This window comes from Xenopus laevis, chromosome 6L (genome assembly GCF_017654675.1).
Source record: "Xenopus laevis strain J_2021 chromosome 6L, Xenopus_laevis_v10.1, whole genome shotgun sequence".
Taxonomy (NCBI): domain Eukaryota; kingdom Metazoa; phylum Chordata; class Amphibia; order Anura; family Pipidae; genus Xenopus; species Xenopus laevis.
Genome location: NC_054381.1, coordinates 5,584,092 through 5,599,875, shown reverse-complemented (window position 1 = coordinate 5,599,875; position 15,784 = coordinate 5,584,092). Strand labels below are relative to the sequence as shown.

At 43.4% G+C, this 15,784-nt stretch overlaps 1 protein-coding gene across 1 annotated transcript; it reads left to right on the top strand.

The window, feature by feature from the left end:
- Positions 1-11,295: 11,295 nt before the first annotated feature.
- On the top strand, positions 11,296-15,657 carry LOC108718674 (NADH dehydrogenase [ubiquinone] 1 beta subcomplex subunit 10). The gene is made up of 4 exons (XM_018267014.2): positions 11,296-11,498; positions 12,630-12,768; positions 13,620-13,759; positions 15,422-15,657. Exons 1-4 carry the CDS (start codon positions 11,351-11,353, stop codon positions 15,514-15,516), a joined length of 522 nt encoding a protein of 173 aa, XP_018122503.1. The 5' UTR covers positions 11,296-11,350; the 3' UTR covers positions 15,517-15,657.
- Positions 15,658-15,784: the final 127 nt, after the last annotated feature.

The window sequence follows — 15,784 nt, the reverse complement described above, 5'->3', positions numbered from 1 at the left end:
TCAGTCAATCGCTCTGTTTTTATTGAGACTGACAGGTGGTTGGTTGGAGCAATGGGATGCATGCTTGGTGTTCTCCTGGCCTTCAACAAACTCAGAACCATCAGCAGATGAAGCAACTTCATCATTTTACTCCTTACTCAAACTCCTTTGGGTGCTGTGTTCAGCCTAAGCCAGGAATCTGCCTGAAAGACCCAGGAAAATAAATAGAACTTGTCCCTGGCATAGCAACGAACACCCAGTCAAAGTCCAGCCATACTTGATGTATATCATAGAGCTTAATGCCATAGAATTGTTCTCTGCTGATAGCTACAATAAAATCACTTAGGGTCTAAAGAAACTGTGAATGGCAGGAACTCAAAAAAGTCATCCTTAACAATTTCTAAATTCAACGCAACCCAACGCATTTCATGCCTAGCACATATCTATAGGACAATAGCTTATGACTATGGGTGAAGGAAAGAACAAAATTCATCAGGTTGAGTTTCTGTTAAATTAAGAAATTACTTTGTACCTGCTCTTTCTAGTTCCAGTTGATTTGCCCCCACCCTAACTGGGGCAGAGCACTTGTTCCCCAGATGTATACAGGTAAATGTATTCTTGTTGGATGGATAACCCTCTAACAGTTTTGGGTTTATCTGCCATTTATTGTCCCTTAACAAGTGAGTTATGGGGGCAGCAGATAAAATATAAAGAGTCATATCTATATATAAAAGAATTTTAAGGTGGGTGCCCCCCTGGGAGGCAACAAGACAGTATATACTATAGAAAATGCTAAACATACATATACACAGATATACTATACATGTGACTTTTACATGATGGGAAGCTAAATAGAGGGATACAAACAGCGAGGGGGTATTAGCCGGCTTTTGGCAAGCTGAGGTCATGTGATCGTCTTACCGTAAGGTAATCTAATGTCTTTAGGTTACTGGACTAATCCTGCATTTTAATCTTCTTTTCTCAATAGCAGACGTAGGTTAGAAAGAATCAGTGAAATGCTCTTAAGGGCCGGTTTAGTCTGTTCCAGCCAACTGGAGATGCTTCATATGGTGGATTCAAAAGCTGAGGTGACCGTACAAATGAAATGGCTCATTTCGCCTAAATTGTTTAAAACCATCCAGCTCAATGGACCATTGAACCATCTTAAGTTTTTGCATCTTCTAAAGGAATTCACATATGCATTGTAGTCTCAAATGCATCTTCTGAAGGAGTTTACATGAGCATTGTAGTCCCAAATTCACCTCCTACAGGACTTCACATGACCATAGTAGTCCCAAATTCACCAACAAACGAATTACCAGCTTTTTCCCAATCTTTGCAATAGCAGGCACTCCTTTCAAAGGTCACACCGTATAGACCTCAATTAGCATCAACAAAAGAATAGTGAAAGGATGCCATAGACTGCAGAGCTCTGCTGCGTTAGTGCTTTATTGTACACACGACATGTTTCTAGTCACATGGACCCTTTCTCAAGTGTAACAATCACATGATCAAACCACATCTTATAACCTTAATTGCCAAACAGTGCTCCTCCTCCCACCAATTAACTCATTAGTCCAGAGTAAAAGTGTAAAACAGGTAGAAAACATAAAACGTATAAAACGTTTAAAAGTCCCAAATTCACCTCCTACAGGTCTTCACATGAGCATTGTCTCAAATGCACCTCCTACAGCTCTTTACATGTACATTTTAGTCTCAAACAAACCTTCTACAGGTCTTCATATGAGCATTGTGATCTAAAATGCACCTCCTACAGGACTTCACATGAGCCTTGTAGTCTCAAATGCACCTCCTACAGGACTTCACATGAGCATTGTAGTCTCAGATGCACCTCCTACAGGTAATTACATGTACATTTTAGTCTCAAACAAACCTTCTACAGGTCTTCATATGAGCATTGTGATCTAAAATGCACCTCCTACAGGACTTCACATGAGCCTTGTAGTCTCAAATGCACCTCCTACAGGACTTCACATGAGCATTGTAGTCTCAGATGCACCTCCTACAGGTAATTACATGTACATTTTAGTCTCAAACAAACCTTCTACAGGTCTTCATATGAGCATTGTGATCTAAAATGCACCTCCTACAGGACTTCACGAGCATTGTAGTCTCAAATGCACCTCCTACAGGACTTCACATGAGCATTGTAGTCTCAGATGCACCTCTTACAGGTAATTACATGTACATTTTAGTCTCAAACAAACCTTCTACAGGTCTTCATATGAGCATTGTGATCTAAAATGCACCTCCTACAGGACTTCACATGAGCATTGTAGTCTCAAATGCACCTCCTACAGGACTTCACATGAGCATTGTAGTCTCAGATGCACCTCCTACAGGTAATTACATGTACATTTTAGTCTCAAACAAACCTTCTACAGGTCTTCATATGAGCATTGTAGTCTCAAATGCACCTCCTACAGGACTTTGCATGAGAATTGTATTCTCAAATGCACCTCCTACAGGACTTCACATGAGCATTGTAGTCTCAGATGCACCTCCTACAGGACTTCACATGAGCATTGTAGTCTCAGATGCACCTCCTACAGGTCATCACAGGTACATTTTAGTCTCAAACAAACCTTTTACAGGTCTTCACATGAGCATTGTAGTCTCAAATGCACCTCCTACAGGACTTCACATGAGCATTGTAGTCTCAGATGCACCTCCTACAGGTCATCACAGGTACATTTTAGTCTCAAACAAACCTTTTACAGGTCTTCACATGAGCATTGTAGTCCCAAATGCACCTCATACAGGGCTTCACATATACATTGTAGTCTCAAATAAACCTTCTACTTGTCTTCACATGAGCATTGTAGTCTCAAATGCACCTTCTACAGGACTTTGGTCAACAAGGGGATAATGAAACAGGAAGATGGCAGGTGGCCATTTTATTGTGCATCCAGTGTTCCCTCTCTTGTAACACTTTAGGGCTTGGTTGTGAGATCATGGTTGTCCCGTAGCAATACTACCCCACTACCCCCCTCTACCCAAACGTAACAGTATTACAGAGCTGTCGTGGTGGCCCAGCCTTTCATTGGTGATGCTAAGACACGTAGACACGGACCTGACGTGTAACGAGTGTAGTTTGGTGTGTGCGTGACCCCAGTGTGTTCCTTTTTTGCTGCCATGTGCCCTTGTATTACTGCCATGTGTGATTTCTAAGAAAAGAAGAAAAAAAAACAAACAAAACCCTGATTGTGTCCAACTGACTTTTTTTGTACTTTCACCTGACTTTTTTTGGAAATACTGTAAAATAACAAGAATTAAAAAAAAGCAAGAATCAGAATAAAATGTTTTTAAACTTAAATTGCTCTATTTTTTTTTCATTCTCCCCCAGCACCATTGTATCCTCCTGGGGCAAAGATTGGCTATGCCGTGTGACTGGGGGTCTCATAATATTTACTGATGATGTCATACACAGAAGTTTGTGACATCACTGGGGACAGGATACTATGATAGAGTCCTGCGCGGAACCAATTTCTAAGACCCGAACTTGCAGCCCGTGACCCGAACCGAAACCCCAGATTTACCCACTTTGATCCGCTACCCGACCCGGACCCGCAACTGCCTTATCCGCAACCCACCAACCACCATCAAACAGGAAGTTATCTTGCTGCAAACCGGAAGTGACATCATCAAAAGTTGGCGGATACAGAAACACGTTATGTAAAACTTTAAAAGGAGTAAAATATAGACAATATAACATAAGATAAGAAATTTAGATGAGACCCGCAACCGGACCCACGACTCACAGACCCACGACCCGAAGACCATCATCTATACCCGCATCTGAAAATCCTCCCCTCATTCTGAAGGGTACCCGTTTTTTTTTTAGGGTAACCCGCAAGTACCCGACCCACTGCAGGACTCTATAACAGTATCACAGTATAAACATTCCTTAAAGGGATTGTTCACCTTTAAATTAACTGTTAGTATAATGTAGAGAGGGATATTCTGAGACAATTTGCAATTGGTCTTCATTTTTTATTATTTGTGGTTTTTGAGTTATTTAGCTTTTTATTCAGCAGCTCTTCAGTTTGTAATTTCAGCCATCTGGTTGCTGGGGTCCAAATTACCCTAGCAACCATGCATTGATTTGAATAAGAGACTGGAATATGAATAGGAGAGGGTTTGAATAGAAAGATGAGTAATAAAAAGTAGCAATAACAATACATTTGTAGCCTTACAGAGCATTTGTTTTTTAGATGGGGTCAGTGACCCCCCCCCCCATTTCAAAGCTGGAAAGAGTCAGAAGAGGAAGGTAAATAATTAAACTATATAAAATAAATAAAGACCAATTGAAAAGTTGATTAGAATTGTCCATTCTATAACATAGTGCTGCACGTGCCCCTTATAACCACCCTCCATGTGCCGTAACCCCAGCCTTCCCATTTTAATTGGATTTTCGCCCCCTCCTCCCATTTACTCGTGTCGTTTCCGCAGCCCCATTTGTGCCTTTAAAGGCATTCAGCCAGTTTATGAATGTAACAGAGCCAAGGTCACGCCATGCTGTGTTGCCATGGTGACTTTAAGCGGCAGGTGGAGATTGGAATCAATGAACAGTGGGAGACACTATCAGGCCACATTGGCTCCATGTTGTACCAATAACTGTCAGGATCAGAGGGCATAAAAATTAGAGTCATGTCTTAATGGGAAGCGATACATTCCCCCACAAGTGCCACGTTCTGCTGCTGTACATTGTAGCATCCATAGCAACACTCCACTCATGTACAATGTAATAGGAACAGCCACTGCTGTACATTGTAGCATCAATCACACTACACTGCTCTACATTGTAACATCAACAGTCACACTCACTGTAATATCCACAGCCTTGCTCTACTGCTGTACATTGTAGCATCAATCACACTCCACTGCTGTACATTGTAGCGTCAACAGTTGCACTCCACTGTCTTACACTGTACATTGTAGCGTCAGTCACAGTCACACTCTATTGCATTACATTGTACATTGTAGCGTCAGTCACAGTCACACTCTATTGCATTACATTGTACATTGTAGCGTCAGTCACAGTCACACTCTATTGCATTACATTGTATATTGTAGCGTCAGTCACACTCTATTGCATTACATTGTACATTGTGAGTTCATGAACTGAACTCCTACTGCAGCCCCACAGTTGTACTACAGCTTTAAAGGGCAACTTGTAAGTTTGTATGGAGAGAATTGTAAAGTTTAGCCTTTGGCTCCAATCCAGTGGAATTCTAATGGCACAGCATAAATCTACAGTCCAATCAACCAATTAGCAGTTAGCAGAAATGGCTGGCCCAGTCTGGATCATGAACGGAAAGGCTTGATTGGTTGCAGAAGGGCCTGGGGCTCCTTTCAGAATGAAATCTCCATAAGTATTCAAATAATTGTGTTTAATACAAACATTTCTATCTATTAACTGTACAGTTACCCTTTATAGTGACTCTAATTAACTCAATACTCCCCCTGACGCAACACAAAGGTGATTGGACATAAGGGCACATGTGATGCTCAAGGCTGATGAATCCCCCCCAGAGCTCTAGAACACAACCAGGGACACCCCACTCTTCACTTGTCTCCCCCCAACACCATGTCCCAAGCATTTTAGCAAGAGCTCCATCTTCCCAGAAGAGAACAGCGGCTGATGTGACTCCATTACTCATTGCTCCATTAACTGTCAGATTTACACCGGCCTCAATGGAGGGAAGATGAGTAAAGAGACCCAACAATGCGGCTGTAGTTAAAGCCAATGCTCTTCCCTTCACATTCCAACAGGGTAATGGAAATCTATAATATTGAGCACATCAGAGAAATGGCCACACTGCAGTATTTGCACAGCTTCAACTCCCAGCATCCTCGGGGGCACACTGATGTGACAGTTGGGGGTAGAAACATTTACACTGATCTCTGTAGGAAGCTGAAAACCAGATCATGTAGGACTCACCTATAGAGATTTACTTTGGTCAGTCTTTTAATACCCTTTGGAACCATGGGAAAGAGAACAGCTCAGGAGTACTGAACCATGGGAAAGAGAACAACCCAGGAGTACTGACCCATGGGAAAGAGAACAACCCAGGAGTACTGAACCATGGGAAAGAGAACAACCCAGGAGTACTGAACCATGGGAAAGAGAACAGCTCAGGAGTACTGAACCATGGGAAAGAGAACAACCTAGAAGTACTGAACGATGGGAAAGAGAACAACCTAGAAGTACTGAACCATGGGAAAGAGAACAACCTAGAAGTACTGAACCATGGGAAAGAGAACAGCCTAGAAGTACTGAACCATGGGAAAGAGAACAACCCAGGAGTACTGAACCATGGGAAAGAGAACAGCTCAGGAGTACTGAACCATGGGAAAGAGAACAGCTCAGGAGTACTGAGCCATGGGAAAGAGAACATACTCTGGGGAAGGGCAGCTACTACATAACCTAGTCTATAATTCAGTTAACAAGAAGCCCTCCCCAGCTCCGACATCCTGGGACTGATAGTTGTACAGGCATGGGATCCGTTATCTGGAAACCCTTTATCCAGAAAGCTCCGAATTACTGAAAGGCCGTCTTCCACAGACTCTATTGTTATCCAAATAATCCAAATGAAAAAAAAAGAATTTCCTTTCTCTGTGTAATAATAAAACAGTAGCTTGTACTTGATCCAAACTAAGATATAATTAATCCTTATTGGAGGCAAAACCAGTCTATTGGCTTTATTTAATGTTTATATGATTTTCTAGTAAACTTAAAGTATGAAGATCCAAATTATGGAAAAATCCAAATCACAGAAAACCTTAGGTCCCGAGCATTCTGGATAATAGGTCCCATACCTGTACTTAACAATATCTTGGTCCAAGCCCACAAACTCAAAGCTCATTTCTGATTGGATTGCAGTTTGTTTCTGTATTGGTACTAAGCGGTTTTTCAGTTCTAAGGATATTGGGAGAAGGTTCTCATTAAACTAGGGGCAAATCCAATTAGATACAGGCAACAAAGAGAAATGCCCCTGTTTATTATTATAGTTACACACCCAGGTAGAAATAAGCATAAAGTGTTATTTACAAGGAATACTTATGCTTCAACTATATCAGTCATCTGCTGCCACCTACTGGGCTACTGGTGCAACACCCTGAGACTCCCCCACATGCTACTTGTTTCTCTGCCCAGGGGCCCAGGTGACCAAGGTTCAGCATATCTGTGTGCATTCTTCCAGATCTGCAACACCCTGCACTGGGTTATCACAACTGCAAGGAGGATTCATACCATTTGCAGGTATCACAGTAATACAATCACAATGCACATTAGTGCCAGTACACAGCATGGCCAGCCTGTCTAAGGTCCCCTGTATTGACATACCTCCTAACTGTCCCGTTTTCTGCAGGACAGTCCTGCTTTTGACAGCTCAACCCGCAGTCCCGTGTCTGTACTGGAAAGTCCCGATTTTCTCTGCACTGAACAGCCAGAAAAAGATGCAAAGTTTCTAACTTAATTGACTTTTGGCAGACAGCCCAGAACAGCCACGAGGTGCAGATAAGATACTTTTGTAACAATTTTGAGATATGCAAATAAGTAATTGTAACAATATAAGGTAACAGGTCTCTTGGGAGAAGTTAGACTCACAGCTTATAGGGCAATTCATTTTCATTAGCAAAACTGTAATAACTGAAAAAAAAACCCAGAAATGTGTTCAAACTTTTGTAACCTGCCAAATGTTGTAAAATGAACTGTAACGGCTTACCCTGGTGGTCTAGTGGAGGGACGGCAGGGAAGCCTGCCACCCCCTCGGCGGGGACGCCCGCCGCATCTTCTTCCTCCTGCGCCGGTTCGTTAAGGGCGCGCGCCTCTCCTGCGTTATAGGCACATGCACGCTGGTGTGATGACGCCAGCGCACAACGGCACAAAAATTCAAATATTTAAAGGGCCATCCCACTGGTTCTCATTGCTCGTTATAATGTCACTGTCGGCACCCAACACCAGAACAAATGCCAAGCACCCTGGTCTCGGCTCGTGTTTCACCTGTAGTGTGACCGCCGTTGGCCTCATGAGGAGCCCTAAGCTACTTGGATGCCACCAGGACTTAAACGAGAGGTGCAAGGCTAGAGGTTCTGGATAGGCAGAGGGGCAGGACTGTTAGCAAAGTCTTTGGGCAGAAGGTCGTGGTACAAGGTGTAAGACAGAATCGTAGTTGGAACTGGCCGGGTCAAGGCATGCAGAAAGTGAGTGTAAACAAATCAAGCCGGGTCTGGGCAGGCAGCGTTCAAAGCGAGGTCAGGCAAGCAAGGGTCAAAACCGGGAGATTAATCAGAAGGATATAGCAGAAGAGGTAGTCGAAATTCAGGCAATGGATCAGGATACAGAGGTCAGAATCGTCAGGAACAGGCAGGGGTCACAACAGATAATCAGAATCAAGCTCAGAGTCCAGAATAGCAAAAGCTAAAGGCACCAGGAACAAACCTATAACGGGCAATGAGAACCAGTCGGATGGCCCTTTAAATATTTGAATTTTTGCGCCGTTGCGCGCTGGCGTTATCACGCCAGCACGCATGCGCCTATACAGCAGGAGAGGCATGTCGGGCGCACCCTTAACGAACCGGCGCAGGAGGAAGAAGACGCGGCGGGCGGCGCCGCAGAGGGGGGCAGCAGGCATCCCTGCCGTCCCCCCACTAGACCACCAGGGTAAGCCGTTACATTAACATGGTAATTAGGGGGTGTGGCTATAAAAATGGGCGTGGTCCTAAACAATTTGTCGCACTACTCACGCCAACTTTTTTTGTCCCTCTTTTTATTCCCAAAATGTTGAGAGGTATGTTTGGATGTGCACCAGGTCCAAGCAAACTTAGGAACACTCTGGAATAAATGGCTGAAGAACATTACTGACAATGGCAGTAAGAAAGCCACGTTATTACATTATACAGGGGAGCAGGTATATGATATATTTGTAACTCTGTCTGGCACAGGAGCTGACAGTGACTATGATTTATGGAGACACATATCTATACTTGTATACCTTGCCAGACAACACCTAACTACAAGTGTGCACCTTGCAAATGACACAATAGTCCTTGGACTGCAGTTAGAAATGACTTCCTACCTACTAGTCGTCATGGGTGATCTCTCCAGATTTGCTGTTGTTAAAACCTCAGCCAGAGCTGTCACACCCAAATTAGACAGATCTTTTCTGAACATTTTATACCTGAAACTGTAAAGTCTGACAATGGCCCTACAGACGTTCAGTTCTTACATAGGCTGAAAATGACTCCTTACTGGCCCTAGACCAATGGGGAGGTGGAATGGTTTATACAGTCCATCAACAAAACTCTCAGGATCGCTACTATAGAACTTAAGGACTTGCAACAAGAATTATGCCAATTCCTGCGACAGTACAGAGCAACACCTCACTCCCCCACTGGCACTCTACTGCACTCTTTAACTGACCTTTGTGTATCAAACTGCCAAATCTCCCTGTAACTTCAGCCAGTTACACCCATTACACATAATGATGCTGCCGAGGATGAAATGATTTGCTGATCAGGGTGGGAGTAAAGGCCCCCCATACACAGACCGAGTCTACAGCTTATTGGCCTGTGTGTGGGGCCATCCAACTTAGAAGGAAAGAGGTTCCACCTAAATATTGGGAAGGGGTTTGTTATATTGAGAGCTGTGAAGATGTGGAATTGTCTCCCTGAATCAGTTGTACAGGCTGATACATTAGATAGGTATACGGAAGGGTCGGATGCTTTATTCACCAGTAGCTCCTCCCAGCAGACAGGAGGGAGCCAATGAGATTAGAGGAGGGAAAGGGGTGTTACAGGGAGAGCTGGGAAGTGAATCAGTGGTACAGGCTGATACATTAGATAGGCCCTAACCTGGGGAGCCCAAATGCTACACTTGTTATGTGATTTTCTGATTGCAGCCCTGCATGTCCTGATGCTAAAGGGGAACATTGATGGAATGTGTCTAATATATGAGAAACCAATGGAGGAAGGGGCAATTACTTTAAGGATAAGAATCAAAACTCACTGTTTCTCAGAACTAAATGAGCATGAGCCAAAGATTTAAGAAAACATTTATACACAGGCTTGTCCTACATAAAACTGCAGCTCCTTCCAGCCTGGCCCAAAATGGTTCTAGGAATGGAAAGTGGCACCAAAGTGGTTTTATTCAGTCCAGAGAAAAAGTACAGGGTGTTTCGAGGTCCTTGGCCGCCCTGAGGAGGAATTTTGGATGCTGCCCCTCTCTGTGCTTATTGAACTAGAAGAAACTAAATACCAATTTAAAAATATGAATTTTGGCTTTTGAGGTTACCAGGATCAGCTCTATAAGTAACAAATGCTTGTAAGGGTTGAACAACGTGGGGCTCATGTTAAAGTATAAATGAGCAGAGGAGGAAACCTCACATTAGATCCATCTCCTTCCAGCCTGGCCATAGAAACTTGCATCAACGTCGGTGTCTTTGCAATTCTGCCTTTAGTGAATGAAGTCACAGCAATTGTGGAGGGTTCAATGACTTTAGGCCACTGTCTATAAAGCCCATGTCCCAATGACATTTAATTCTTTAAAACATCAGTTACTTGTTGTTCAATGACTGGACCAGAAACTTCACTGCAGTGACAGAGTCTCAGTGACAGGGAGTCTCTCAGTGACACAGGGAGTCTCAGTGACAGGGAGTCTCAGTGACACAGGGAGTCTCTCAGTGACAGGGAGTCTCTCAGAGTCTCAGGGAGTCTCTCAGTGACAGGGAGTCTCAGTGACACAGGGAGTCTCAGTGACAGGGAGTCTCAGTGACAGGGAGTCTCTCAGTGACGGAGTCTCAGTGACACAGGGAGTCTCTCAGTGACACAGGGAGTCTCAGTGACAGGGAGTGTCAGTCTCAGTGACAGGGAGTCTCAGTGACAGGGAGTCTCTCAGTGACACAGGGAGTCTCAGTGACACAGGGAGTCTCTCAGTGACAGGGAGTCTCAGTGACAGGAAGTCTCAGTGACACAGCGAGTCTCTCAGTGACAGGGAGTCTAAGGGAGTCTCACAGAGTGACAAATAAAACAGAGCTGTGTAACTCTATAGAATGTGCTGCTGGGCTTTTATACTACAAATCAATGAGCCACAGTCCCTCCTGCTCAAGTCGGCCATTACAAAAAGGTTTAATAGAAGGTGAAGGCCACAGGTTTTACTGTTTATTTACTTATTGATTTCTGGAGCACTGGGCAATTCAACCGCCTCAGCAGCACAACCTCACACCTGCTCATTATTGACAAGCTGGTCTCACTTGACCGCGCGGCCGGAAGGGGCGGGTGTAAGCTTCTTGTTGAGTTCCGGCGGTGCAGCCATTTTGGATCTGTCAGAGTCCGCTGTGACCTGGAGATGCCGGACGATTGGAAGAAGGACGCGTACCCTGAGCCTCCCGGCCGGACCCCGGCTTCGGACAAACAGACCGCTCTCCCCAATCCGGCCGTTATTGTCGGGAAACTCTTTAACTATGCGGTGGATGCTCCGGTCACGCTGTTCCATGGTGCGGACTGGGGTCACTTACTTACTGGGCTCGCAGCTGAGTGATGTGCAGGGTCCGCTACTTGTCTTTCCCTGGAGCCGCCAGCAGGGGGCGCTGTGATATTAAACGTCTATTACTGGCGGGACGGGAGCCCAGTGGGGCCATTCTTTCCTTCAGTGGCCCCGGGAATCGGCTCATTCATTGAGTTGGTCACATTTGTGTTTAACTTGTTAGTATGATGTAGAGAGGGATATTCTGAGACAATTTGCAATTGGTTTTTATTATTTGTGGTTTTTGACTTATTTCACTTTTTATTCAGCAGCTCTCCAGTTTGTAATTTCAGCCATCTAGTTGCTAGGGTCCAAATTCCCCTAGCAACCATGCACTGATTTGAATAAGAGACTGGAATAGGAGAGGCCTGAATAGAAAGACGAGGAATAAAAAGTAGCAATAACAATACATTTGTAGCCTTACAGAGTATTTGTTTTTTTTAGATGGGGTCAGAAAAAAACCCAAATAACTATAAAAAATAACGAAAACCAATTCAAAAGTGCTCAGAATTGGCCATTCTATAACATACTAAAAGTTACCTTAAAGGTGAACCACCCCTTTAAATCATTGGCTTCTCTGGCTGCCCAATCACTGCGAGACCTGGGACTGAGCCAATTCTCTCCTATTTATTGTCCCACTGTTTTCTCCCCTTTATTCTTAGCCTCCCCTTTATTCGTAGTCTCCAACTTTATTCGTAGTCTCCCCTTTATTCGTAGTCTCCAACTTTATTTTTAGTCTATTAAGATATATTGGTTTGGTAGGTAGCACCATCCATTGGTAGAGATTGGAAACAAAATGGTGGTGTGCAAGGTCAATAATTATAATTAATTGCACAGAAAAAAGAGAAAGTATGACCCATATAGTTGCACCTTCCCACACTGATTAGCTAATCAGTGTGGGAAGGTGCAACTATATGGGTCATACTTTCTCTTTTTTCTGTGCAATTTATTCTTAGTCTCCAACTTTATTCTTAGTCTCCAACTTTATTCTTAGTCTCCCCTTTATTCTTAGTCTCCCCTTTATTCTTAGTCTCCCACTTTATTCTTAGTCTCCCACTTTATTCTTGGCCTTCTCATTCACTTTGCCTTTTGTGTATTTCAGACTGGGTTGAGAGTCAGCGGTTGAAGAAGAAATATAATTATTATCACAGGGAATATCGCCGTGTCCCTTACCTGACTGAGTGTGAAGTGGGCGACTACCTGTGTTATTATGAAGCTGAAATGCAGTGGAAAAGGGATTAGTGAGTATCTCCCCTTTATTTTTAGTCCTGTAAAGCCCCGTCTGTAGGAGGTTCCAGCTAAATATTGGGAAGGGGTTTGTTACAGTGAGAGCTGTGAAGATGTGGAATTGTCTCCCTGAATCAGTGGTACAGGCTGATACATTAGATAGGTACAAGGAAGGGTCGGATGCTTTATTCACCAGTAGCTCCTCCCAGCAGACAGGAGGGAGCCAATGAGATTAGAGGAGGGAAAGGGGTGTTACAGGGAGAGCTGGGAAGTGAATCAGTGGTACAGGCTGATACGTTAGATAGGTATAAGGAAGGGTCGGATGCTTTATTCACCAGTAGCTCCTCCCAGCAGACAGGAGGGAGCCAATGAGATTAGAGGAGGGAAAGGGGTGTTACAGGGAGAGCTGGGAAGTGAATCAGTGGTACAGGCTGATACATTAGATAAGAAGGGGTTGGATGGTGTTTAGCAAGTGAGGGAATACAGGGATATGGGAGAGGCTCATAGTACAAGTTGATCCAGGGACTGGTCCCATTACATCTTGGAGTCAGGAAGGAATTTTTCCCCCTCTGAGGCAAATTGGAGAGGCTTCAGATGGGTTTTTGCCTTCCTCTGGATCAACTGGCAGTTAGGCAGGTTATATATAGACTTAAAAGGTTGAACTTGATGGACGGGTGTTTTTTTCAACCCAACTTACTATGTCACTATGTAAAGTTCTCACAGGGAAGTAAGTAAAAGAGGTTCCACAGAGAGAGCCTAGAGGCACGTGCCGTTGCTCAGCAGGGAGTTGTGGCTAATGAGCTGGTGAGCACCATGCGACCAGTTAAACAGATGGAAGGCTACTAAATTCTATTTGTCTTTGCAGCAAAGTGGATCAGGAGATTGTGAAGATCCTGCAGGAGAGAATGAGAGCTTGTCAGCAGAGAGAGGGCCACAGCTATGTACAGAATTGTGCCAAGGAGGTGGCCCAGTTCACTGAAGCAGCCAAGGGCTACCAGTCTAGATGTGAGTGCACGTCTGCTCCTATAGCTTCAACATGTTGTTCACCTTTAAATTAAGTTTTAGTATGATGTAAAGAGTGATATCCTGAAATAATTTGTCATTGGTTTTCATTTTTTGAGTTTTCACTTTTTATTCAACAGCTCTCCAGTTTGCAATGTCAGCAATCTGGTTGCTAAGGTCCAAATTACCTTAGCAACCATGCACTGCTTTGAATAATATTGGAATATAAATAGTAGCGGGCCTAGTAATAGCAATAAAAACTTGTTTTTTTTTTTAGATGGGGCCAATGACCCTCATTTGAAAGTCAGAAGGCAAAACTATAAACAAAAATGAAGATCAATTAAATAGTTGACCATTCTATAACATAATAAAAAATGAACCTAAAGGGGTTGTTCATCTTCCAACACTTTTTTTCAGTTATTTTCAGATAGATCACGAGAAATATACTTTTTCCAATTACTTTCTATTTTCAATGTGACTGTTTTTTAATATTGAAGTGTAAAGTGTCATTTTTCACCTTCTAAAGCAGCTCGGGGGGGGTCGTGACCCTGTAAACGGTTTTAAGTTAATACATTTCTTATCTTTGTCCCTGCTGAGCAGAATCTCTGGGTTTCATTATAGGCAACTGTTAGAATTGATACAATAGTTACTGATACTCCAGAGATGCTGCTGAGAAATGGATCAACTAAATGTTACAAAATTGTAACATAATCTGCACCTGAATTACTGAGCTGTCAGACTCAAACACCCAAGACACCGACTGTCTCGGGTGTTTTGAGTCTGTAAAAAAAAATGGAAAGTAATTAAAGTCTTTATTTCTAGGGAACAATCTGAAAACAATAGAACTGAAAGTGTTTGAGTTGACATTAAAGGAGAACTAAACCCTAGAAATGAATGTGGCTAAAAATTTCATTTTATATAGTGAACTTATTGCACGAGGCTAAAGTTTGAGCTTGTCAATAGCAGCAATGATCCAGGACTTCAAACTTGTCACAGGGGGTCACCATCTTGGAAAGTGTCTGTGACACTCACATGCTCAGTGGGCTCTGATTGGCTGTTGAGAAGCTAAGCTTAGGGCTCGTCACTAATTATCCAGCAGAAAATGAGCTTCCCTGGCTGTAATATAAGCTGATGCTACAGGTTTGCTGATTATTCAATTCTGATGCTAATTGCACTGGTTTCTGTGCTGCCATGTAGTAATTATGTGTATTAATGACTAATCAGCCTTATATTGTGACATTTCTATTCTATGTGTACTGTATATTGTGAGTGGCTCCCTAAGCTCAGTAAGTGACAGCAGCACAGAGCATGTGAATCAGTGAATCAGCAGAAAAGAAGATGGGGAGCTACTGGGGCATCTTTGGAGACACAGATCTTTACTGCTAAAGGGCTGTGGTTGCCTTGGGCTGGTACAGAAGCACAAAACATCATGTACAGCTTTTCTAGCTACTTTTGTTAGGCTTTAGTTCTCCTTTAAATGGATGTAAAACTTCCAAAGTCACTGGTGGGTGCCAAGAAGAGCAGAGCACCCAACACATTGGGACCCCAGTGACTTTGAGTTGATTTGTCCTTTAAGGCTCTTTGATAAAAGCAGTGTGATCTCCTGCTTGTGCTTTAAGTTCGAGTCATGAAATATTAATCATTAAACTCACTGTGCGTTTGCAGATGGCGACCTCGGTGCTTATGGCAACGCTCGGAAATGTCTGATGAAGCAGAAACACCGGATGATTGCGGAGAGGAACGCAGCTGAAGCCTCATAAGCCTGGAGCCCCCCAGCACTTGTACATTGTTCTGTCCTAGCTCTGATACCAGTCTTATACTATATACTAGTCTGTATAATAAACTGATACCAGTCTCTGTAATAAACCTGTCTGTATAATAAACTCTATTAGAACTCACAATTTCCCTTCATTCTCTCATTGGTGCCAGTGTTATTCGGGTTCAGCTTTGTTTCACCTCAATTTCTAGTCTGTACTCGGCTCAGCGGCTCCTCCCTGGAGAAATTGCCTCCCCTGAAACCACTGATGG

What these genes read in the sequence shown, in the direction of transcription:
- LOC108718674 (XM_018267014.2), top strand. Translation starts at nt 11,351, where the DNA reads ATGCCGGACGATTGGAAGAAGGACGCGTACCCTGAGCCTCCCGGCCGG. An exon ending in ATGCAGTGGAAAAGGGATTA is followed by an intron (nt 12,769 to 13,619) that starts GTGAGTATCTCC and finishes TTGTCTTTGCAG; the next exon opens with CAAAGTGGATCAGGAGATTG. An exon ending in CAAGGGCTACCAGTCTAGAT is followed by an intron (nt 13,760 to 15,421) that starts GTGAGTGCACGT and finishes GTGCGTTTGCAG; the next exon opens with ATGGCGACCTCGGTGCTTAT.